At 38.2% G+C, this 27,500-nt stretch overlaps 1 protein-coding gene across 1 annotated transcript in view; it reads left to right on the top strand.

The window, feature by feature from the left end:
* The window catches only part of LOC115422497 (cilia- and flagella-associated protein 74-like), a 120,781-nt gene extending 104,180 nt beyond the window's left edge, over positions 1-16,601 (top strand). Inside the window, exons 20-21 of the mRNA XM_030138844.1 lie at positions 15,462-15,584; positions 16,476-16,601. Of these exons, the coding sequence (XP_029994704.1) occupies positions 15,462-15,584; positions 16,476-16,601 (249 nt within the window). The remainder of the gene's footprint in view (positions 1-15,461; positions 15,585-16,475) is intronic.
* Positions 16,602-27,500: the final 10,899 nt, after the last annotated feature.

Raw genomic sequence — 27,500 nt, 5'->3', positions numbered from 1 at the left:
AAAAATTAAAAAAAAAAAAAGGACAGTAGTCTTCAGCAACACTTTCATGTGTTCAAAAAAAGCTCAGAATTTTTTTGATTTAGTACTTGTTGTTCCCTGTCAACTCATCGAGACTTCCCCTTATAAGATTTGATTTGATCTCCTGTTCGGTGCATTTACTCTTCCTCTCCCTCTGTTCACAGGCCACCTCTACAACAGCTCCCAGTCTTCTTCCACAGCTTGGAGGCAAAGGACCAAGTCCACCTGTCTTCAATTCAGGTAAATGATTTTCTGTGGAAGAATACTAATCAACATGGAGGTTACTTCTATATAAACACTAGTGATGTGTCCATACCAACATTTACTAATCAACATGGAGGTTACTTCTATATAAACACTAGTGATGTGTCCATACCAACATTTACTAATCAACATGGAGGTTACTTCTATATAAATACTAGTGATGTGTCCATACCAACATTTACTAATCAACATGGAGGTTACTTCTATATAAACACTAGTGATGTGTCCATACCAACATTTACTAATCAGCATTATCAGTCTGAATTATTTGCTTATTGTACAACAGTGGTCAGTGATGGTGAGCTTAAACATGTTATCTTTTGTTTCTTCCACAGGTGCAGTACATGACAGCCTTAACAGGACATCATCGAGTAAATATCAGACTGTTCCAGTAGTGGAGTTCAGTGAGGATCCTGATCCGTCCATACAGGTTGGTTTTGGTTTCACTAATGAAAATATTATTGCTTGAAATGCTGCTCTTGTTGTCATCTGTCTTAGAGTACTGTTATGCTCTTAACTAAAACGTGCTGTCTTTCTAAACCATGGTTTTATCACTGCGTACACACACACAGACTCATTCTTCAGTACAGAGTAAATGGCAAATCCCTCCCATCCCCCACCTGTCCTGATAAACCTCCCCGTCCTGACAAACAATGAGTGACTCTGTGTATGATACACACAGGAACAGTGGGAGTTCTCAGGTAGTTCTACCTAGAACCACTAATAACATTTACAAACATTTACTAATTGACATGGAGGTTACTTCTATATAAACACTAGTGATGTTCCGTACCAACATTTACTAATCACATGGAGGTTACTTCTATATAAACACTAGGGATGTGTCCATACCAACATTTACTAATCACATGGAGGTTACTTCTGTCTAACACTAGTGAATGTGTCCATACCACGTTTACTAATCAACATGGAGGTTACTTCTATATAAACACTAGTGATGTTCCATACCAACATTTACTAATCAACATGGGAGGGTACTTCTATATAACACTAGTGATGTGTCCGTACCAACATTTACTAATCACATGGAGGTTACTTCTATATAAACACTAGTGATGTGTCCGTACCAACATTTACTAATCAACATGGAGGTTACTTCTATATAAAACACTAGTGTGTGTCCATACCAACATTTACTAATCAGCATTATCAGTCTGAATTATTTGCTCATTGTACAAACAGTGGTCAGTGATGGTGAGCTTAAACATGTTATCTTTTGTTTCTTCCACTGGTGCAGTACATGACAGCCTTAACAGGACATCATAGAGTAAATATCAGACTGTTCCAGTAGTGGAGTTCAGTGAGGATGCTGATCCGTCCATACAGGTTGGTTTTGGTTTCACTAATGAAAATATTATTGCTCAAAATGCTGCTCTTGTTGTCATCTGTCTTAGAGTAATGTTATGCTCTTAACTAAAACGTGCTGTCTTTCTAAACCATGGTTTTATCACTGCGTACACACACACAGACTCATTCTTCAGTACAGAGTAAATGGCAAATCCCTCCCATCCCCCACCTGTCCTGATAAACCTCCCAGTCCTGACAAACAATGAGTGACTCTGTGTATGATACACACAGGAACAGTGGGAGTTCTCAGGTAGTTCTACCTAGAACCACTAATAACATTTACCAACATTTACTAATTGACATGGAGGTTACTTCTATATAAACACTAGTGATGTGCCCATACCAACGTTTACTAATCAACATGGAGGTTACTTCTATATAAACACTAGTGATGTGTCCGTCACCAACATTTACTAATCAACATGGAGGTTACTGTCTATATAACACTAGTGTGTGTCCATACCAACATTTACTAATCACATGGAGGTTACTTCTGTCTAAACACTAGTGATGTTTCCATACCAACGTTTACTAATCAACATGGAGGTTACTTCTATATAAACACTAGTGATGTGTCCATACCAACATTACTATCACATGGAGGTTACTTCTGTCTAAACACTATGATGTGCCGTACCACATTTACTAATCAACATGGAGGTTACTTCTATATAATACTAGTGATGTGTCCATACCACATTTACTAATCAACATGGAGGTTACTTCTATATAAACACTAGTGATGTGTCCGTACCAACATTTACTAATCACATGGAGGTTACTTTCTAATAAAACACTAGTGATGTGGTCCATACCAACGTTTACTAATCACATAGAGGTTACTTCTATATAAACACTAGTGATGTGTCCATACCAACATTTACTAATCAACATGGAGGTTACTTCTATATAAACACTAGTGATGTGTCCGTACCAACATTTACTAATCAACATGGAGGTTACTTCTATATAAACACTAGTGATGTGTCCATACCAACATTTACTAATCAACATGGAGGTTACTTCTGTCTAAACACTAGTGATGTGTCCATACCAACGTTTACTAATCAACATGGAGGTTACTTCTATATAAACACTAGTGATGTGTCCATACCAACATTTACTAATCAGCATTATCAGTCTGAATTATTTGCTTATTGTACAAACAGTGGTCAGTGATGGTGAGCTTAAACATGTTATCTTTTGTTTCTTCCACAGGTGCAGTACATGACAGCCTTAACAGGACATCATCGAGTAAATATCAGACTGTTCCAGTAGTGGAGTTCAGTGAGGATGCTGATCCGTCCATACAGGTTGGTTTTGGTTTCACTAATGAAAATATTATTGCTCAAAATGCTGCTCTTGTTGTCATCTGTCTTAGAGTAATGTTATGCTCTTAACTAAAACGTGCTGTCTTTCTAAACCATGGTTTTATCACTGCGTACACACACACAGACTCATTCTTCAGTACAGAGTAAATGGCAAATCCCTCCCATCCCCCACCTGTCCTGATAAACCTCCCAGTCCTGACAAACAATGAGTGACTCTGTGTATGATACACACAGGAACAGTGGGAGTTCTCAGGTAGTTCTACCTAGAACCACTAATAACATTTACCAACATTTACTAATTGACATGGAGGTTACTTCTATATAAACACTAGTGATGTGTCCATACCAACATTTACTAATCAACATGGAGGTTACTTCTATATAAACACTAGTGATGTGTCCGTACCAACATTTACTAATCAACATGGAGGTTACTTCTATATAAACACTAGTGATGTGTCCGTACCAACATTTACTAATCAACATGGAGGTTACTTCTATATAAACACTAGTGATGTGTCCGTACCAACATTTACTAATCAACATGGAGGTTACTTCTATATAAATACTAGTGATGTGTCCATACCAACATTTACTAATCAACATGGAGGTTACTTCTATATAAACACTAGTGATGTGTCCATACCAACATTTACTAATCAGCATTATCAGTCTGAATTATTTGCTTATTGTACAAACAGTGGTCAGTGATGGTGAGCTTAAACATGTTATCTTTTGTTTCTTCCACAGGTGCAGTACATGACAGCCTTAACAGGACATCATCGAGTAAATATCAGACTGTTCCAGTAGTGGAGTCAGTGAGATCTGATCCGTCCATACAGGTTGGTTTTGGTTTCACTAATGAAAGTATTATTGCTCAAAATGCTGCTCTTGTTGTCATCTGTCTTAGAGTAATGTTATGCTCTTAACTAAAACGTGCTGTCTTTCTAAACCATGGTTTTATCACTGCGTACACACACCAGACTCATCTTCAGTACAGAGTAAATGGCAAATCCCTCCCATCCCCCACCTGTCCTGATAAACCTCCCGTCCTGACAAACAATGAGTGACTCTGTGTATGATACACACAGGAACAGTGGGAGTTCTCAGAAGAACTGACTTTCCTCAGTTCTTCTGAGAACTATGTAGTAGTAGGAGCGTGGAGGATCCTGATTGATTTCTCAGGGACAACTAGGAGACAGGACAAGACAAGCACTGTAATTTACCTGTTATTATAATAATAATAATAATAATAATAATAATAATGGATTAGATTTCTTTAGTCTTTTCAAGGCACCCAAAGTGCTTTACATTATGGATCCATTATTTTTTACTCTCACATTCACACTATAGAAATGGATACACTACCAGTCAAAAGTTTTAGAACACCCCAATTTTTCCAGTTGTATTGAAATTCAAGCAGTTCAAGTCCAATGAACAGCTTGAAATGGTACAAAGGTAAGCAGTGAACTACCAGAGGTTAAAAAAAAAAAAAAAAGGTAAGGTTAAAATAAACTAAAAATAATGTACATTTCAGAATTATACAAAAAGGAGATCAAGAAATGGGTGAACAACTGAAAGCAGTTCTGCAGCAATGGAGGTTGATCAAGCCTGGAAAGTTGGTGCTACCAATTCCTCCAGGTGTCCCAACGTTTGTGAATTCCTTCAACCCCCTGTGTCAGTAGAACTTTGGTACCATACCGTTGGAGCATTATTTGAACAGTATTGGACTGCAGAAAGTAGTGTGTTACTATAAAAATGGAAAAGAGGAAAAGGCAATGAACCATAGAAGAGAGACAGAGCATCAGAAGAGTGAAAAATGGAGGTCTCCAGAGAAATGTCCAAGAAAGTCCAGGTGTCACTCAGTCCAGTTTCCTTTACCATCCAAAGGCACTCAGAAACTGGACTGGGAAATGCAGACAGGAAGAGGTCTGGAAGAAGCAAAGACAACAGAATCAGAAGACAAGTTTATGAGATTCAACAGTTAGAGTGATAGGAGACTGACAGGACAACAGCTGAAAGCACAGTGAAGATAGAAGAGGAGTAAGCAAGTCTGAGTTTACACTGGGAACACAAGACTTCCAGTTGCAGGTTTAATGGGTCCAGTTGCAGCCAAAGCCATTGCTGATACTTCAGAATAAGAAAAAGAGGCTTGCCTGGACCATGAAACACCGCCAGTGGAGTACTGAAGACTGGAAGAAAGTGTTATGTACTGATCAAACCTGCAACTGGAAGTCTTGTGTTCCCAGTGTAAACTCAGACTTGCTTACTCCTCCTCTATCTTCACTGTGCTTTCAGCTGTTGTCCTGTCAGTCTCCTCTCACTCCAGCTGTTGACTGTCATAGACTTGTCTTCTGATTCTGTTGTGTCTTTGGTTCTTCCAGACCTCTTCCTGTCTGCATTTCCCAGTCCAGTTTCAGTGCCTTTGGATGGTGAAGGAAACTGGACTGACTGACACCTGGACTTTCTTGGACATTTCTCTGGAGGACACACTTACATTTTTCACTCTTCTGATGCTCTGTTTCTCTTCTGTGGTTCATTACCTTTTCTTTTCCATTTTATAGTAACACACTACTTTCTGCAGTCCAATACTGTTCCAATAATGCTCCAACGGTATGCTACCAAAGTGTGTTCAACACTACTTTTCTGCAGACATAAGGGGTTGAAGGAATTCACAAACGTTGGGACACCTGGAGGAATTGAACCACCAACTTTCCAGGCTTGATCAACCTCCATTGCTGCAGAACTGCTTTCAGTTGTTCACCCATTTCTTGTTCGCCTTTTTGTATAATTCTGAAATGTACATTATTTTTCAGTTTTATTTAACCTTACCAATTTTTTTTTTTTTTGGCCTCTGGCAGTTCACCGCTTACCTTTGTACCATTTCAAGCTGTTCATTGGACTTCAACTGCTTGAATTTCAATACAAAACTGGAAAAATTGTGGTGTTCTAAAACTTTTGACCAGTAGTATAGATGAATAACTTATTTTTAAAGACAAAGCTGAGATCCTCCATGTTTTGGAGATAAATGTGTTTGAGATGTTCATTAGTTCAAAGTGAGATCTCTGTTTTGTCTTACTTGAGTCTCTATTAAGATTCATGTCCATCATCTATTAATAGATGCTTTTTCTCTTTCTCCTTTTTATCTCAAACCATGGTATCTTATCAGTGAGAAGCACTTCTGAGCTACCAAAGAGCGACACTTGACCAATAGCATTTTCCTGTGGGCATGCATTCTGGTCTTTTTCTTCGAGAAATGTGCAAATGATTGGTGAAAATAATTATTCAAATAATTTTTTGGTAATTGTTAATGAAAATTGTTTTATTGACATTCAATGATGTTCACTTTACATTTGTGAAAATATTGATTTTATCTTTGTACGTTAATACCAACCTTTGTACTCAAAAAGTTTAATTTTGGGTTATACATTTGTTTGCACTTAAATGCAATAAAGTCAGTTTCGCACTGCTTTGTGTTTGTGTTAAAATTTATATTTGTTAAATACAAGTTTTGAAACATAGGCTGACATAAATGTACAGGGTGGGGAAGCAAAATTTACAGTGAACTTTTAGTTGTTTTTCTCGCAGGCACTACGTCAGTTGTTTTGAACCCAAACATATACTGATGTCATAATCATACCTAACACTATTATCCATACCTTTTCAGAAACTTTTGCCCATATGAGTAATCAGGAAAGCAAACGTCAAAGAGTGTGTGATTTGCTGAATGCACTCGTCACACCAAAGGAGATTTCAAAAATAGTTGGAGTGTCCATAAAGACTGTTTATAATGGAAAGAAGAGAATGACTATGAGCAAAACTATTACCAGAAAGTCTGGAAGATACTATTAAAGAAGAATGGGAGAAGTTGTCACCCCAATATTTGAGGAACACTTGCGCAAGTTTCAGGAAGCGTGTGAAGGCAGTTATTGAGAAAGAAGGAGGACACAATACAGGGTGGGGAAGCAAAATGTACAATATTTTGAGGCAGGGATTGAAAGACAGTGTATGACCAATTAGTTTATTGAAAGTCATGAGAATTTATTTGCCACAAGAAAATTTCCATAATAGAAAATGTTTTTATTCTGTGTCCTCCTTCTTTCTCAATAACTGCCTTCACACGCTTCCTGAAACTTGCGCAAGTGTTCCTCAAATATTGGGGTGACAACTTCTCCCATTCTTCTTTAATAGTATCTTCCAGACTTTCTGGTAATAGTTTTGCTCATAGTCATTCTTCTTTCCATTATAAACAGTCTTTATGGACACTCCAACTATTTTTGAAATCTCCTTTGGTGTGACGAGTGCATTCAGCAAATCACACACTCTTTGACGTTTGCTTTCCTGATTACTCATATGGGCAAAAGTTTCTGAAAAGGTATGGATAATAGTGTTAGGTATGATTATGACATCAATATATGTTTGGTTTCAAAACAATTGACGTAGTGCCTGCTGAGAAAAAACAACTAAATGTTCATTGTAAATTTTGCTTCCCCACCCTGTAGAATAAAAACATTTTCTATTATGTAAATTTTCTTGTGGCAAATAAATTCTCATGACTTTCAATAAACTAGTTGGTCATATGCTGTTTTTCAATCCCTGCCTCAAAATATTGTAAATTTTGCTTCCCCACCCTGTATATATGGCTGCATATCATTTATTCATTTTCTGAATCTGCTTTATCCTCACTAGGGTCACGGGGGTCTGGAGTCTATCCCAGCTACTTACGGGTGAAGGCAGGGTTCATCACTTACAGAGATAAGCAGTCACTGTTACATTCACACCTATGGACAATTTAGATGAACCTATCAGTGCATGTCTTTGGATGGTTTGAGGAAGCCACAGTACCCGGAGAGAACCCACAGACACAGGCAAACTCTGCAAACACACAGCAGGTTGACTGGTGTCAGAATCAAACCCAGGACCTTCTTGCTGTGAGGAACGAGTGCTATCCAGTGCACCACTGTGTCGCCCTCATAATGACACTTAGGGCTGCTCGATTATAGAAAAAAAAAAAAATCACGATTATTTTAGCAATAATTGAAATCACGATTATTAAAAACGATTATTTGTTAACCTTAAAGTTGTTTAGTTTTTTCTTGCAAAACAATGTACAATATACTCTTTAAACATAAATAAAGCTTTTAACCACTAAAACAAAGTATGTTCACTTTTGTACGAAACAAAAAAATCTTTGAAATCAAATAAGTGTACTGTAAATTCAAGTATGTGTCCTTTTGTAAACAAATAGTGCACTGGAATTAAACTGCTATAGACTTGCCATAGAACTGTAGCAATAAAAAAAAAAAAAAACTCACGTAAAGTGCAAATTATAAATTCAAGTATGTTCAATGTAGTATGAAACATAGTAAATTCAGTGGCGTGCCGTGAGGTTTCAGTTCAGGCCTTCTGTATACATCAGCCATCTACAGGGTGTCCCATAAGTCTCCATACATAGGACACATAATACATATGGTTCTAACATGTATTTCTTTATATTTCTTCTTTATAGTTCTTCAGCAGTGGAGGACACGCATTGAAATGTGTTCCCGACAAAATGGCAGTCATATAGATCATATTATAGACATAAAAATGGTTTATATCAAGAAACGTTTCTTTTTCCTGTGTATGGAGACTTATGGGACACCCTATAGAATACGCACGTTAGGGTTATACGGGTTAGGGTTAGGTTAATACGGGAGTTGCAGCGTAAAGAGATTCGGAGACTGAAGATTGCATTGCGGACGAAGTTTTTTTTATGCGTTTTAGTTTTTCATAAGATAAAGAATTGATAAAGGTGGCGGTGGTTAAACTTCAGATGGTTAAAAAGGTTTGTTGTGTTAGCGGTCGGTGCGGACACAAACAAACACTTTTTGCACATGATGTGTTTTTGCTCTTCGTCTTCTTCATCAAACCCAAAGTGATTCCATACAATTGAATTGGACTTGCCTTTTTTGTTTACCAAGCACTTCTGCTGTGATTCTCCTGCCGTTTTTCCAGACCGCTGGTCCAACTTTCCTCTTGGGGTGGACCTGCCGGCTAGCTGGCAGCAGTAGCTTAGAGGGGGGCGGGGCAGAGCAGCTCATGGGAGCTTGCGTGCGCGTGAATTAAAATGACTCAAAATTAATAATCGTTTTTTCTCAATTACATAATTTTTGTAATTGTTGTGTGTAATAATCGAAATCGTAATTGAATTTCGATTAATTGCACAGCCCTAATGACACTTCCGTGTTTTCTTTAAGGGTTGGGAGATGCTTAATGTATACATACGAGGGGGGGCTGAAAAGTTCATAGCCTGACTAAGAAAGAGTTCTTCCACAGCAATGAAACTGGGCATACATTAAATTCAAACTTTCCTGATACTAACTGCATGGTTTCCATCCAGATAAACCCACATTGGATAAATAATTTAGGACTTTGAACAGTAGTACTACAGACATTTCATGAAAATGCTTGCTTTTCACCCCTCCCTCATTGTCCCTACCCCTCTTGAATTCCTCTTCCCAGTTTTGCACAGTTGATAAAGCTGGAGCATCATCTCCTATAGCAACCATGTCAGTATGAATGTCCTTGAGGGCTAACCCCTTTTTCTGCAGACATTCAATAAGACCACGGTGCCACAGATGGTTCATGAAATGTCTCTGGTTCTACTTTTGAAAGTCCTAAATTATTTATCCAGTGTGGGTTTATCTGGAAGGAAACCATGCAGTTAGTGTCAGGAGAGGTTGAATTTAATGAATGCACAGTTTCATTGCTGTGGAAGAACTCCTTCTTAGTCGGGCTATGAACTTTTCAGCCCCCCCCCCCCATACATACATGAGGGAAAAAAGCAGCTGTTTACTGCAGCATCTGTTGTCTTTTCAATCAAATATACCCTTTAAAAACTGTTCTTTTCCATGTATGTGTGTTGTGTTGAGTTTGTCCTCCTAACCCATGTGTCCTTTTTAAACTGTTCTTTTCATGTATGTGTGTTGTGTTGAGTTTGTCCTCCTAACCCATGTCTGTCCTTTTTAAACTGTCTTTTCCATGTATGTGTGTTGTGTTGAGTTCGTCCTCCTAACACATGTCTGTCCTTTTAAACCTGTTTTTTATCAGGTATGTGTGTTGTAAAATCAACAGTCCTCTTAAGCCATGCATGTCCTCATAAACCCTGTTTTTGACGCGTCTCCGTAAACCACTAAAATGTCAGATATTTCATATCATGGAGTGGGAAGCTCAAGTTAAAATTTGAAGTGGGATGTATCTTAGTTGAATCGAATAAAAATTTTTGATATGTTTTTCAAAGCAGTAGCATCATGGGAAAGGGTGTCCCTTATACCATGATCTGCTCAGGTATGTGTAAAATGACCTTGCAAACCACCCATACCAGTATGTGTGTGTGGTGTGTGTGTGTGTGTGTATGTGTGTGTGTGTGTGTGTGTGTGTGTGTGGGTGTGTGTGTATGTGTGTGTGTGTGTGTGTGTGTGTATGTGTATGTGTGTGTGTGTGTGTGTGTATGTGTGTGTGTGTGTGTGTGTGTGTGTGTGTGTGTGTGTGTGTGTGTGTGGGGTGCTAATGGTGCGTCTCCTCTCTCTGTGTGCTTCTTACATCTGTGTGTATTGCATGTGCCTGCATACCCGAGGCTCTCTCATTGTCACTTTGACTGATCCGTTCACATGGTGTGGTTGAAGGCTGCTGTTTTAAATAGAAGATTATCCATCAGCTGTGGTCCCACAGTATTGAGCCGGTTCTTGCATGAGTGGTTTATTCATTTTTTTTTTTTTTTGCTCTCAGTGTGCTGCCACTGCTTTGTAGCAGAGCAAATTGCTTTTTTGCCGTAGATTTGATTACACCGAGGTTATTATCGTTAACGAAAAGTAACGAAATGATGAAAACTAGAATTGTAAAAACATTTTCATTAACTGAAATAAATAAAAACAATAATTAAAAGAACAAACGATAACTAACTGAAACTGTATTGTATGTTTACAGAACTAACTAAAACAGATAAAAATTATGGATAAAGTTCCCCTCGTTTTCGTCTTTGTAAATGTTGGATTGATATGAAATGGATTTATTTTGTTTGAGCAATTTTCTGTGCTGTCTCCATACGACACTTTTTGCTCCGAACTTGTGTTCATTGTGGTTTCCAGTCGTCTTCTGGTCCCCACTCTACCTGGAAACATGGAGACTAAAGTTGGGAGAAAGCAGCAGAGTCCTGTCTGAGATTTATTTGAATACGACCACAGAGAAGAAGAGAAAAGATATAAAAAAAAAACAACTAAAACTAAGCATTTAGAAAATAACAAAAACTAATAAAAATCGGACCAATGGCCCTGTAGCTTACCGGCACCTATCTCTTATAATGGGGAAATTTTTCAAAGTCGCACCAAATCCAGAATCAGATCCGAATCCAAATAATTTCACTAACTTTTGTTGACATCATCATAAAAACAAGCTGTATACCAAGTTTGAAGTCAATCGGAATTGTAGTTTCGGAGAAGACGATTAAAAGTTTTGTAACAGACGACAGATGCTGCTGACGACAGTAGCTAACAGCCTATCGGCCGGTAAACTGAAAACTATCAAACCTGCTCTAAAAACTAATTAAAATGAACTGAATTAGAGAAAAAAAGTCCAACCTAAATAAAACTAAACTAGAATGAAAAATCCCAAACTATTAGAACCTTGGACTGCACACCATTTCAAGTGGTCCATTTCAGCTTCTCTGACATGAACAGAAACGTAATGAGATGGTCTGAGTGTTCTTGATCATGTAAACAGAGTTGGCTCCTAAACAAAGTCTCAATGAAATTAAAGCTTTGAAAATAATCTGAATATCACTTGAAGTTTGGTACAGAGACATTTGTCTGTACCAGCGCTCAAATGGCAGAATCTGCTCCAAATGCTCCGTCAATAAAAGTGTTGTTTATTCTCCCAGGAAAAGGAAAACTTCTTTTGTATATTCACACAGATGAGCAGAACCTCCGAAGATTTAAAAAGAAAGTGTCACAAATCACATTCATGCGCTCCCTACCATGTATGTTCCCTACATTCTTACATATGCACTAATAATAATATAATAATAATAATAATAATAATGAAGGATTAGATTTAAATAGTGCTTTTCTATTTACACATACTCACAGTGCATACATTGGATCCGTTATTCTTTCCCTCACACATTCATACACGATATGGACAAAAGTATGTGGACACATTGAAATCAGGGGTCTGGGATACAAAACAATAATGATTAATGTCAGAATATAGTTTATATTATGGGATGAATATCATTGCATTGGTTAGTTTGGTTTAAATTGTTATCTTTGTTTTCAAAATGACCCAGAGATGGCTTCTACTTCATTTCTCTCATCATTCCTGTTTTGGAAATATTGATGTTTCTGTGTCTGATCCTCCTGAACAGGACATCTGACAGCTGTAGACATGATGTGTCCACATTTATGTCCATATAGTTTATAAACATCAATATTTCACTCTAGTTTAATGGTAGATTTTTCTTCCTCAGTCAGATGTGATGAAAGTAGATGGTTAGATGAGGAAGAAAATTATTATACAGTCAGAACAAGAAAAATATTAGAGAAATTTAGAGGAAGAACATTTAAAATCAGAGTCATGGAGGAAGAAAAATCAATGTCGAGAGAAATGAATTAAAAACCATCTCTGAGGCATTTTGGAAGCAAAGATAACAATTTAAACCAAACTAACCAATGCACTGATATTTATCCATAATATAAAAGTATATTCTGATATTAGTCATTATTGTTTTGTATCCCAGACCCCTGTTAGAAAAGAAACACCTGGATTTAACATGTCCACAGACTGTTGCCATGGTAATAAAGGCATTTCAATGTTTAAAGAGAGTGCCTTGGAGTTTTCTTACAGTTTGTTATCTAATTAAAGGTAAATATAGACAGATTTCCCCAGGATGGACCTAATGATGACCTCAGATAAAAATGTATCCTCTTGCTCTGAGCCATCCCATAATTAATGAATTGTTCATCAAATATTGGGTCCAAAAATAGGACCCAAATATAGACATTAAATCTCCCTAGGTGTCAGTGCATTAGATGTGTAAACATGTGTAAATGCTCTTCTACAGACTCTAAATACAGACTCTGTGTTCAGTGTGTGGATCCTAGTGGTTTTTCTAATCCACACATGTGGGTTTGGCATCAATCTCAGTCTCATTCCAGGTTTGGTGTGGAACCCATCGTGTCCACTTGCGTTACATGTGGAACCTGAACATTTAAACACAAATAAATCACAAATGATTTTGCAACTGTGGCCATTTTTGTGAACCATTCGGCTTTGAATATTTACTTCAATTCCCAAAATGCACCTGTGAGAGAATAAAGAGATATTAAAAAAATAGTACAGTGGGGCAAAAAAGTATTTAGTCAGCCACTGATTTTGCAGGTTCTCCTACTTAGAAAGATGACAGAGGTCTGTAATTTTCATCAGAGGTACACTTCAACTATGAGAGACAACATGAGAAAAAAAATCCAGGAAATCACATTGTAGGATTTTTAAAGAATTTATTTGTAAATTATGGTGGAAAATAAGTATTTGGTCACCCACAAACAAGCCAGATTTGAGTCTTACACAGACCTGTACCTTCTTCTTTCAGAAGCTCTTCTGTCCTCCATGGTTCCCTGTATTAATGGCACCAGTTTGAACTGGTTCTCTGTAGAACAGACACCAGTTGAACTGGTTCTCTGTAGAACACACACAGTTTGAACTGGTTCTCTGTAGAACAGACACCAGTTTGAACTGGTTCTCTGTAGAACACACACCAGTTTGAACTGGTTCTCTGTAGAACACACACCTGTCCACAGCCTCAAACAGTCAGACTCCAAACTCAACCATGGACCAGACCAAACAGCTGTCCAAGGACACCAGGAAGAAAACTGTAGACCTGCACCAGGCTGGGAGGAGTGAATCTACAACAGGTAAGCAGGCTGGTGTGAAGAAATCAACTGTGGGAGCAACTGTAAGGAAATGGAAGACATACAAGACCATTGATAATCTCCCTCGATCTGGGGCCCCACGCAAGATCTACCCCATGGGGTCAAAATGATCATGAGAACAGTGAACAAAAATCCCACAACTACATGGAGGGACCTGATGAATGACCCGCAGAGAGCTGGGACCAAAGTAACAAAGGCTCCCATCAGTACCACACTAGGCCCAGAGGGACTCCTGCCCCTGCAGGGCCAGGTGTGTCCCCTGCTGAAGCCAGTCCATGTCCAGGCATGTCTGAAGTTTGACACAGAGCAGGTGGATGATCCAGAAGAGGACTGGGAGAAGATCATGTGGTCAGATGAAACCAAAATAGAACTTTTTGGTAAAAACTCAACTCGTCGTGTTTGGAGGAAGAAGAATGCTGAGGTTCATCCCAGACACCAGACCTACTGTGAAGCACGGGGGTGGAAACCTCCTGCTTTGGGGCTGTTTTTCTGCAAAGGGGACAGGACCACTGATCTGTGTTCAGGGCAGAATGAACGGGGCCATGTATGGTGAGACCTGAACCCAAACCTCCTTCCATCAGTGAGAACATTGAAGATGGAACGTGGCTGGGTCTTCCAGCATGACAATGATCCCAAACACACCGCTCGGCCAACGAAGGAGTGGCTCCGTAAAAAGCATTTCCAGGTCCGGCAGTGGCCTAGTCGGTCTCCAGGCCTCAACCCCATAGAACATTTGTGGAGGGAGTTGAAAGTCCATGTTGCCCAGCGACAGCCCCAAACATCACTGCTCTAGAGGAGATCTGCAGGAGCAATGGACCAAATAGCAGCTCCAGTGTGAGCAGACCTGCTGAAGACTGAAGGAAACCTGTGACCTCTGGCTCTGACACAAAGGTTCTGTTACAAAGTACTGAGTTGAACTTTTGTTATTGACCAAATATTATTTTCCACCATAATTACAAATAAATTCTGTAAAAATCCCACAATGTGATTTCCTGGATTGTTTTTCTCCTTTGTCTCATAGTTGAAGTGTACCTCTGATGAAAATTACAGACCTCTGTCATCTTTCTAAGTAGGAGAACTGGAACAATCTGTGGCTGACTAAATACTCTTTTGCACCACTGTAGCACGTAATTTTCGTGTTTTTGACCGTGTTACATGTAGATTTTTGTATTAAATATAATGTAAAATAATAAAGATGTGTTTTATCTGAAAAATAGTTTCTCTTTTATCTCAGTAAGTATGTATTTTTAAAATAGACCCAAAGTGCCTCCAAACCTGCTTCATAACATTCATCTACATCTGGTTTGAATGTTTAGCCCCTCTGTCCTGTTTTAGGACCAGTTTCATAGAAAAACACACTTATAACAATTTCCCCAGAAGTCAGCTCCCCCCAGCAGAAAAACTACCACATCTAGAACCTGTGGGCCCCACGGGTCAACGCGTTAGGTTCAGTCTAATATTACCCACTTAGTTACGAATCGGAGTTTGAATTTCCATTCCCTCTCCCGTACAGATGAGAGAGGGGGAGATTGGACCTTTTCAGAGCGTCAAACTGGAGGTCATCTTCACACCAACCATCCCAGGAGAAGCCAGGCTGCTCTTCTACATCAGATTCTCAGGCGTAAACAACGAACCAGTAAGTATCCAGAGTGTGTTCCTATGTCAGCGTTGTGTAGGTAGACCAGGACAATGGTTCAGTGGTAAAGTCAGAGTCAAGGAAGCAGCGCTATCTGATGAACGGTGGACGGACGTTTCGGACTTGGACGTTTCGGCCGAGGACGTTCCGGACTAGGATGTTTCGGCTGCACTTTTTGCAGAGTAGGACTTTTTGGACAAATCATATTTTCAAAAACAAACACCATAAATTTATGTTTATTTGCATATAATTTTATTATTCACTCGATCACTATAAAAATGTATACTTGATCACATATTAAAAATGTATACAATATACCCAAATTAAAGTATCAAAATTATACAAATTACATTGCAAGTCTATGTCTAAAAAAGTCTAAAACGTCTAAAAATGTACAATACACTCAAATTCAAAATTATACAAATTGAGCATTTTACACATTGGGCCTTCCTCCTCTCAAACCACTGAGGTCTGATTAGGGCCACACTTTGGTGTGCTCACTGTGTTAACAGCTGAGGTGTGAATTTTCTGGCCACACTTTGGTGATTTGCTTATCTCTATGATGTGCTCAGTGTTATGAGATCTTATTTTGGACTCTTTCAAATAATGTGAGGTTATATACTTGCAGTGTAATTTGTATAATTTTGATACTTTAATTTGAGTATATTGTATACAATTTTAATATGTGATCGAGTGAATAATAAAATTATTTGCAAATAAACATAAATTTATGGTGTTTGTTTTTGAAAATATGATTTGTCCGAATAGTCCTACTCTGCAAAAAGTGCAGTCCGAAACATCCTAGTCCGGAACGTCCTAGGCCGAAACGTCCTACACTCCTGATGAACACCAGTGAAGCTCTTCTAACTGAAGGCATTTGTGTTTGAACAGATACCGATAGAGGTGAGGGGGGCAGCAGTTAGCATTCCTGTGTGGGTGTCTGAACCCAGTATGAACCTAAAGATCTGCATGTTCGACCGCCTCTACCAGGACACTGTGGTTGTACAAAGCCGGTAAGAGTCACAGAGCTACAAAAACATTCTACTACAGTGGTTCCAACCTTTTTTTTTTTTACTCCTGACCCCATTTTAACATCACACATTTCTGGCGACCCCACACATTCAAAATGGAAACTTTTTTTGGTAAAAATTAATTAGTTTTTGATCCTGTAATAGTTTGCTGTACTATGTTTCAAATCCATGTTAATTTTAGAGGACATTTAGTCTATATAATGTCTATTATTGTGGACAGAGGCAGTAAATCCAGGTGTAGATTACTGCACAAAGGGAGAAGGATATTTTCCTTGGTCAGGATCTGTCCAGTCAGTCCAGCTGTGATTTACAAGGAGGACAATTAATACTGAACAAACAAGAACTGAAACTATGAATTATGAAAGAGCTGCAGCATCTGAAACTGACCACAATGAACATTTGACACAGAAACAGAACCACAGTGCTGCAGTTTCACAACCACAGTTTGTCTGATATGGATTGACTCTGTCAACTCAACATATACTTTTTCTTAGTAAGTTTTCTATTTATTTTTTTTAATTACGAGAAATTTCAGGTGACCCCGTTTGAATTCCAGGCGACCTCACATGGGGTCCCCACCCCAAGGTTGAAAAAACACTGTTCTATTAAGTCAGCAAAGTCACAAAACAACTTAGTAATGTCTTCCTTTTTTTCTCAATGTTGTTGCATTAGATTTAGTAAAGGATATAGAGAATGACATGAGATTCATTTTTATGTTTCAAAGTTTACCCTATAACACCAAACGTATCATATTTGATACATGACTTTTGAAGCTCTCTACATAATCAGTGTGATTATTTTTCTTGAAAAACCTGATGTATCCAATTAGATACATGCAATACACAGATAATCCACCAGGGGGAGGTGTTCATTCACCAGAGGCCTTTCAGTGACACTACAAGACTGTCATTAATGAGGAGGAACTGGGACCATTTAGAAAAGGAATTAACAATTGTCAGACATGTTTGTGCTATATTATGTTTCTGTTTGTTCAAAAATAATAATATTTGAGCATTGAGACCCGATGCATCAAATAATACAAAATTGAAAATCATACATGGAAATTGGTATTTGAAAAAATATATATTTTTTTTTGGGGGTCGTTCGGAAGGACCAATAAAGGCTCCAGTTTCAAAGAACTGGAATTTTCTGTCAATGATTTAATGGTTCAGGCTTTACAGGGTTAAGGTCAAGTTTAGTCAGGTTCTATAGCACATTTAAAACAATGCAAAGTACCCAAAGTACTGTACAAAGATATAGGTAAAAATGCAACATACGATAAAAACTGGTAAAAAAAAATAAGAATAAGATGTACTAAAACTGATAAAAACAGATACACAATAATAGAATAAATAAAATCTAAAACAACAGAAGATACAGCAAATAAAAGTCACTCACTTGTATTTCAAGCTAAATGTGTGGGTCTGTAAAAGACATTTAACGTGCTCAGTGGACGGTGCATGGATTATTTATTGGGGCCGAGTGTTCCAGAGCCTTGGACTTTGGCCACAGAACAGGCCTTTAGTCTTTAGATGAGTTTTTGGCTCAGCTAAACTCAGGCTTGTATGTGCAGTGTTCATAGGGGATCAGGGTGCCTTTTCATTGTGTTATTCCATTCTGTACAGTATCTACAGTGGCTCCAAACAGACTCCCTCTCCTGGTTTTTCCATTTTACAGCAGTTGGCATCTATCTTTAAGGTGCTTGACCATCACCTACTGAGTGTCTGAGTATAAACTAGTTATAAACCTCTGAAGAAAACAGTCCAAATAGATTGACAACTCAAACAAAGTCCGTCTGTGTTTTTGTGACCACTTCAGGTGAGGTTAGAGGGTATTCAGTCAGGTGTACGCTGCGGCTTCAACACTAGTTATCTCTAAATGTCACTCAGTGAACCCAAGTAATGTTTGACAGAAAATCAGGTGGTTTTTACCACTGTAACTCATTTTCAACATCATATCATACACTCATATCATACAGTCAATGAAAACTTTGAGAGCATTTTTCGACATAATTTTTATTTTGAAATCCTAAACTGGAATGTTTTCACATGAATCATTTGTTTAGGATATTGGCATACAGAAACAAAAATCTAAAGTTTCAAGAATAATTTCAAAACAAAAAACTTAACATAAGAAAATGGCACCTGCCAAACAAAGTCCCAACAGTCAATACCGGGTATGGCCTCCGTTTGCTTCGATGCAGGCGGTCTCTGGTCACCAGAGCCTGTGCTGTTGTGGCGTTCACCCAGGTTTGTGATAGTGGGTTGGGAACAGCCCATCCATAGGCCAGGCTGTTTGACTGGAGCTCAGACCGGCCTCCACCATACCCAGTGCCAACCTGGAGACGACGTTCACGTGACGTGGCATGATGCCGTTCACTGGACTAACAATGGGGCCTTTTTTAGGCCTTTATATAGGCTTCAGAACCAGTCCTCAAATTGTGCACAGACCCACTGAGTATTACTCAATTTGTATTTGGTCCACTTTTGCAAAGAGACCAACCCATGTGCAGTGAACCGTGACAACATGACAGCTCATCATTATCTGAACTACCCCAGCACTAAGGCATCAATAAATCCACAATGAATAATTCCAGCCCCCCTACCAAGGTTCTAATACTTTTGGATTTTTCATTATAGTTTAATTTTATTTAGTTTAGACTTTTTTTTCTCTGATTCAGTTAGTTTTAATTCGTTTTTAGAGCAGACTTGATAGTTTTTATTCGTTTTATTTTTAAATGCTTAGTTTTAGTTTAGTTTTAGTTTTGTCGTCTCTTTTCTCTTCTTCTCTGTTGTCGTATTCAAATAAATTCCAGACAGGACTCTGCTGCATTCTCCCAACTTTAATCTCCATGTTTCCAGGTAGAGTGGGGACCAGAAGACAACTGGAAACCACAAGTGTCGTATGGTGCCGCTAGCTAAAATTGCTAGAGCGAAATACATCGATTTCATATCAATCCGACATTGACAAAGACGAAAATGAAGAGAATTTTATCCATAATTTTTATCTGTTTTAGTTAGTTTTGTAAACACACAATACAGTTTTAGTTAGTTATTGGTTTTTTTCTTTTAATTATAGTTTTTATTCATTTCAGTTAACGAAAATGATTGTTCAATTCTAGTTTTTGTCATTTCGTTAGTTTTCGTTAACGATAATTACTCTGCCCCCTACAAGTAAAAATATCATACATTTCTACCTCAAAGTTTCTATTGGCCATCAGTATATTTACACATTTCAAGGCATTGATATAAAGTGAAACAGTGATTTAAGTGAAACAGTATATAAGTGTTCTGCAGTGGTTTGAAAGAACGATCCAATATTATTCCATCTGTTATCAGTGTTCATAAGGCTATGGCTGATCGGTGTACGTACATAACCTATGCATATTTTAAGGAGCAGACTGAAAACTGACTGTATAATAAGCATGTGGTACTGAGCAGAATAAGAACTGAAGGTAACCTGCAAAAATATGACGACTGCAGCAGGACTGCAAGAGAAAAGTTTTACAATCGAAGTTCTTCGATAGATCTCAGTTTGGGGTGAACAGAGATTTTATGTACAGTATGAACAGATGGTCCGCAGCCACACACACACACACCACCACACACACACAGAAACACATGGTCCTTTTCCCAGAGGAAATGGCACAGTCTCTGTCAGATCGGTTGTTCAGGGCTAGTTTTAGTTTTTACAGGATGTAAATGAGACCACAGGCTGTGATTAGAACGGACATGTGAGACCGTTTTGTTGGGCTTAATAGAACTTTTTTAAGGCTCCGTTCACACAGCAGGCCTTAATGCACAGTTCGCATATTTTGGTGAAATCTGATTGTTTTGTGTGCTCGTTCATATTCACATTAAATGCGACTTCTGTCAGTTTTGAGTCTGAACTGAATGTGACCCTGAAGTGACCCACATGCACTAAAGAGGTCCTGAAGTGACCCACATGCACTAAAGAGGTCCTGAAATAATACATGACCACTCAGACGCACACTGTGTTTATCGAAGGAAATGTTTTTCCTGGCGTTCCACCTCCTGGGACGCAGAACTGTGACGCATATCAGTGATGTGAAGTTCAGATAAATGTGACCTGGCCGTTCAGACTGAAGTCACATTGTAAAATATCAGCTATGTATCAGATTGAAGACCACATATGAAAGTGGTCCGGGTCGGATTTAGGACCACATATGAAAGTGGTCCGGGTCGGATTTAGGACCACATATGAAAGTGGTCTGGGTTTTGCGGTGTTCAAACTGTCTTTAACAGATCAGATCCAGGTCACATATGGACACAAAAATCAGATTTGGTCCACATTTGCCTGCAGTTGGTTATCCTTCCAGAATTCATTTCCAGAGCGTAACAATGAGCATTCAAATAAATCACAATTGAAAATGCAGCTACAAACTGAAAGAAAGTGGTGCGGATTTTCATGCCAAATATCTGTAACTCATTAGAATTATGACAGTTGCATTTGTGTTTAGTTTGCCAAAGCAGCATGAGGCAAATAAGGACTTTTAGAGAGACGAGCTAGTTGCTGTTTAAGTGGGAGTATCTGCCACAAGAGAAATGTACAACATGGCAAGGAGAGCAGTCTGGAAAGTCATGAGTGCATATGCCACAGAAACAAACAGCTGAGGCAAATGGGAGCAGCAGTCAGAGATCAAACTCTGCTCTGACTGTTACTGCAGCAAACAGGCCTTCAACTAACAAACCTCTGCCCAAAAGACCCACACAAACACAGCGTGTACATTCTGGGTCTAGTGCAGGGCTCTCAAACTCATGTTCTTTCAGGTTCATATTCAGCCCGATTTGATCTGCAGTGGACCGAACCAGTCAAATAATAACAGAATAACCTATAAATAATGACAACTGCACATTTTGTCTGTGTTTTAGTGCAAAAAACCCCATTAAATTATGAAAATACTTAGTTTTATAAACTACCCAAACAAAAAAGACATGAATAACTTGAAAAAACTGAAATTTCTTAAGTGCAATTTTAACAGTATTTTGCTTCAACTTCTCATTAGTCCATGTGCATTCTGGATCAGATCTACAAAGACACTAAACACTGAGGAACAGGAAGAAAATTCAGTTGAATTTGTCAAAATAATTGGTGTAAAATACAGTTCTTCATCTTTTCATGGTCATCACATATGACCCATTTGGATGTTCAGTAGTTACCATGGAAACACCGTCATCTTCTACAGCATGGAGTTGGTTCAATGACAGTGGATGGACACACTTGTATTTATATTCAGTTATTGATATCTTTGCTGAAAAAGTCACTTTTTCATCAGTTTTCTCTGTTAATGATATAATAAACCTCAACTTGAAACTGAGCTTTTTATGAACATCTACATGATCAGAAAACTAAATATAGGAAAATACGTGGTTTTCACTGAAAAAATGCAAAATACAGAGGATAATATTATAATGAATGATAATAATCACTTAAGAATTGTTACATATGGAGAAAAATTATTTTGGGAAGTGCCACAAAAGTAGCACTGGGTGTTTACGGGTTAAAAAGCCTGAAGGACTGGATATTCAACCATAGGTTCAGAAGCACAGTTTCTTCTGATACTGCAAAATTTACTGGAAAAAAAAGATAGTCTTGGACCTTTTGGTGATGTTTGGAGTTTTGTGTGCACCCTTGCCTAAATTTGCTTATAGCGTTTGGCCTCTTTGGTTCACCTGCACTTGGGCACAGCCTGAGATTTTGCATGTTAGTTTTTAAACAGTGCCATCAATTTTAAGACATGAACTTTTGGTTTCCATTCAGCTGAGTTAAGATTCAATATTCACAATGAGACGAGCTGGAAACTTCTGCAACATTCTGAAAACCTGCCGTGTCAGCATTCAAGCTTTTTGTAACCGTATATAATCAGTGTTGGGAATAACGGTGTTAAAAATAACGGCGTTACTAATGCCATTATTGTTTTCCAGTAACAGGTAATTTAATTAATTACTATGTGAAACGTTACAACGCCGTTACCGTCTCCGTCAGTGAAATGTGGTGTGTTACCGTGCACTGATATCTAACAGCTGTTATCTGTCCTGGTTCGCTCAGCCAGGCACGAGAGGTGTGACGTTCACGGACGAGTCGAGTCTTTAGAACGGCTCTTTAAAGTGAACGATAAGAACCGATTCGTTGCGAGTCGTTCTTCTTTTCAAATCCCCCACACTGCCTTCATGCTTCCCCTGTGTGTCCACGTTGTCTTCACCTGAACAACGAACGACGTCTACAAGTTTGAGTTGTCCCAGTTCACCACAGGCACCTGAACGCAGCTGTGCGCAGCTAATTTAGGGGAGGAGTTATGAGCTAATTTAGGGGAGGAGTTATCAGTGACATTCCGATTGACTGGACTGGAGACATTTACTGCTGTATCAGGGAGGAGTGACTGAAAAAAGTGGAGATGTGGACGAGCAGCTTCTTCTATAAACGCAGATCCCCTTGTGTGGAGTGGACCCCAGCCGGGCCCTGGTGGACCCCAGCCGGGCTTGGTGGACCCCAGCCGGGCCCTGGTGGACCCCAGCCGGGCCCTGGTGGACCCCAGCCGGGCTCTGGTGGACCCCAGCCGGGCCCTGGTGGACCCCAGCCGGGCCCTGGTGGACCCCAGCCTCACCAAAGTCATGGCAGAGAAACTGTGTTTAGTGGGAACATCGGTTCCATCTGAATGAGTATTTCTCTGAGGCAGGACTAATATTATCAGATAGAAGTCGCCTCAAGACGCAAAAGTGAGATCACTTGTCTTCCTTAACTCAAAGTTGCTGAAGGATAAGAAGGAGAGGCAGAAGAACCCCCAAAGGATGACACTGCTTTATCATTTCATGCTCCAATAATTATGTAGTTAAATACAGTATCTGTCTGCTTTTCTACGTTATGCAACTGGCCTGTGAAACACGGTCAAAAATCAGTTTCTTTTACATATTTGAAGGTTTTTCAAAAAAGTAATGCAATAATTACTTTCCCTGATAACTAATTACGTTTATGAAGGAGTAATTCTGTTACTAATTCAATTAATTTTTTGGGAAAGTAACTAGTTACTATAATGAATTACTTTTTAAAAGCAATTTGCCCAACACTGATATAATTAGTAGCAGCTTGAAATATGAGGAAGGACAGTGACAGTGATGGTAAAGGTGATGGTGAGTTACAGCTGCATTTCTACTTCTGATCAAACAGTGTAAATGAGGAGAATTTCCCCAGTCTGTTCCTGGAGTAGTTTCATCGTTCAGTAGAGTTGGTGTTCCCTCTAATGAGCAGAGAAAATCCAAAATATGAAAGCAGCATTTCACCAGGATAACACCTTTTTTTAATTAGTTATTTAACAGGGACACTGCACATTAATTGACATTGATGGAAATGCACCAGAGTTAAACTGATAGATAGTTTTCATGTGCATGTAAAAGGTAGCACAAGGTTATAAACATGCAATTAAAAAACTATATAAATTTAAAATACCAAGTATGAGATGAGTGTTGAATTCCAAAAACAGGACTAAAACAAGTGGTGCCAGGCACAACAGACTCCGCCCCTTGCACCTATTGTAACTTATTTTGGCATCGATCCAGCTGATGTCACCATGTCTGTGTGCGCTGATGATGTAAAGTGTTAACAAACAAACAAATCGAACCAAAAACAGTACCCCTCGGCTCCCCTTCGGGGGGGCGGGGTAAAAATGTCTGATATTGGCAGATGCAGTTATTAATGTACAATATTTTCAGATGCATTTTGAACTCATTCTAAGACATCAGTTCTGGTTGATCTGGAACAGAGGTCCACTCATGAGCAGCTGGAACTGCAAACGAGGCCTGAACAAATGTACTTTATAACACTGCACCTGATGGTTGGACCTGTCACTATTATTACAATATATCACAAGTCACAGGGTAATTAGGATCATTTTGTGTATTTGTGCTAATCATTTTCATTTGCTTGTATAAAGACAGTTAGGCTGGTGATCCTCTTGAGGCAACATGAAGCACACTGCAAAAAAAAAACAGTAAAAAAAACAGTAATTTTCCAGCAGCAGGGGTGCCGAAAAAATACTATAAATAACGGAAAATAATCATCTCATAAAATACGGTAATTTTCCATGATTAATTTGCATTTGCATTTGCATTGATTTTGCATATGTTTTTTTTTTTTTTTACTTTTTAATGTTTAATAAAGAATATTTACATATATTACAACAATCAAATTAGATAGATAGAGAGATAGAGAGATAGATAGATAGATAGATAGATAGATAGATAGATAGATATAGATAGATAGATAGTAGATAGATAGACTGTATTTGGACAGTTTATCAGTGCTTATACATGTTATACATTCACAAAATACATTTATTCAACATCTTTGTTGTGAAACCTCCTGTAATTACACAAGATATTTGTCAATTAACAAACAAGTCTGGTTCAACTGACAGAACTAATACTTCTTTAACGGTTAATTGTCAGTAATTTTATCTTTTTTTTTTTTTTACAGTATTAAAATTTAAATTAACAGTTTAATCTCATAATAGAAAAGAAATCTTTGTGAAATTATGATACATTTGCAAATGTATTTTAACTGTATTTTTCTGTGAAAAAAGAAAAAATTACTTTAAAAAATGGAAATTTTATGGTTTTCACAGTTAGAGTTTTTTCATGTTATTTTCCATTTGACATGTAAAATCACAGTATTTTTGTCATTTCATTGATATTTTCCTGTTCTTAAAAATACAGGAAAAATCTGTAAAATAAACAGTGAAAATTCTGTTAAATTACAGATTTTTTTACAGTGCAGTTCAGAAAAGGAATGAATGAATGAATGAATGAAAACAGTTTAAAACAGTAAATAGCACAGAAATACCGTATTAGCAGCATTTCCATATTTGTGTATGAGTTTGATGGAGACCTTGCAGTGTTTTATTTTGATGTTGTACCTTGGTTGAATATTTCAGTAACAGACTTAAATGGACTTTAATGGAAGTCTTTTCTTCATAAGATGCATGTTTATAATTCGACTATTATGAGACTTATTCCACTGCTGTGGAATAAAGGTAACAGAGTAGATAATAATAGACTGTTGGATGTGGAAATCAAATTATCCTTTTATTCACTGTGTTTCAGTATTTTGTGACGTATTTACAACCATTGGGTCAAAGTCATTTAGTTCAACTTCCACATTCAGCCCAACTGGATCTCCAGTGGGTCAGAGCAGTAAAATAACACATAACAGCCCAGAAATAATGACAATCCAACACTTTCTCGTTGCTGTAGTGGAAAAAAGTTAAACAAGTGTTCAGAGAAACAAACCTCCACCAAGCACTCTGAACACTGTGCATGTGTGGATCGACTACTTCTGTTTAAATTCAACAGTTTCCAGGTGTTCCATACAGCAGAAACAGATGAAGCTTGGTCCCAGTCATGTGTCTGTCCAATTACATTCAATTCACATCAATATTAGTTGAGTTCTAATTTTAAATGTGTGGTAAATGGGATTTTCAGTGTTCAATGTAAATGTCCACAGAGTCCACATTCCACAGTGGATGTGGACAATTTAGTTCCAGATACAAGAGATGTTCTAAGCTAAGGTGGATCCAACTGGAGGAGAATCAGAGTCGTTCTGAGTTTTTGATGAATTTTGGAAAATTGGTCAATGATGACAGATGGAAAATTGTAGATGTTGTGACCTTGCTGTGACCTTGAACTCTGTCCTACTGGGACCAAAATGTACTGGGTTGGTCCCAGGGCCTAGGCCTATCTGTGGGGAAGATCTGGGAAAGATGGGTGGAAGAGTTTTACACTAAAGCTGCTAACAAACAATCAAACAAACAAACAACAAACACACAAAGCAAAGTGATCACAATACCTTCTGGTGGAGGTAGTTATGAAAATATGAAAACAAACTACCTTTCACAAACAAGATGAATAAACTGAAAAAACAGAAATGTAAAAAAAAATCAGTGTAACTGGTGCGTTGACCCTGTGGAACCACAGGTTCTAGATCCTCTGGTCCAGTTCATTCCTTTCCTTTCTTGGTAAATTCCACTGGTATTTTCAGTTGAATAACCTCTCAGCTGACATGTCTGTTTCTGCACAGGAAGTTTGACACCAGGGCAACGTGGCCCTATTGTTTATCTGTTGCTAGGTAACCCACTTACATCTATGATTCTATGAGTCTGGGCAAGTAAGGCTATCGTATTCCAAAATTACTAATATCTCCCAAATATTGGTCCTAGCGGTTTTCGCTAGTCTGTTCCTTGACCAAAAATACAGAAGTATTTCTGGATTTTGTGTGATGACTGAGACACAGAGAGTCTACTTCCCTTTAATGATGTAGGATTATGCCTCAACTTATCAATTGCATGTGCATTATACACAATGTCACACAAACATTAGGTAACAGGCAGATATTGGTGAAATTGCAGTTAATTTTCTTTAGACATTGCAGGTTGTTCATATTTGTTCAGGTTATTCACATTTCTTGTTAAGGGATAGTTTGTAAATGTAAATATGTCATTACCTTGTGATCGCTTTGCTTAGTGTGCGTGCATGTTTGTTTGTTTGTTGTGTTTGTTTGTTAGCAAGATAACTCAAAAAGTTATGGATGGATTTCAGGAAATTTTCAGGAATGTGGATACCAGCACAAGGAAGAAATGATTAATTTTGGTGGTGATTTGGGGGGGGGGGCAGATCTGTGTGGTGGAGGTCTGCATTCTCCAGAGCTTTCTTGTGTCTGTATGTTATCAATTTCACATTAAACCAAGAAAATTTTTGGTTGTCATTATTTGTAGGTTATTCTGCTTATTTTACTTTAGATCATATTACTCTGTATGTGGAACCTCAACTAAACCAATTTGACACCATTGACTCTTATATATCAGTAATTTTTGCAC

Source organism: Sphaeramia orbicularis, chromosome 7, assembly GCF_902148855.1.
Source record: "Sphaeramia orbicularis chromosome 7, fSphaOr1.1, whole genome shotgun sequence".
Classification (NCBI taxonomy): Eukaryota; Metazoa; Chordata; class Actinopteri; order Kurtiformes; family Apogonidae; genus Sphaeramia; species Sphaeramia orbicularis.
Note: the sequence above shows the minus strand (reverse complement) of the source record. Positions and strands in the feature narration are given on the sequence as shown.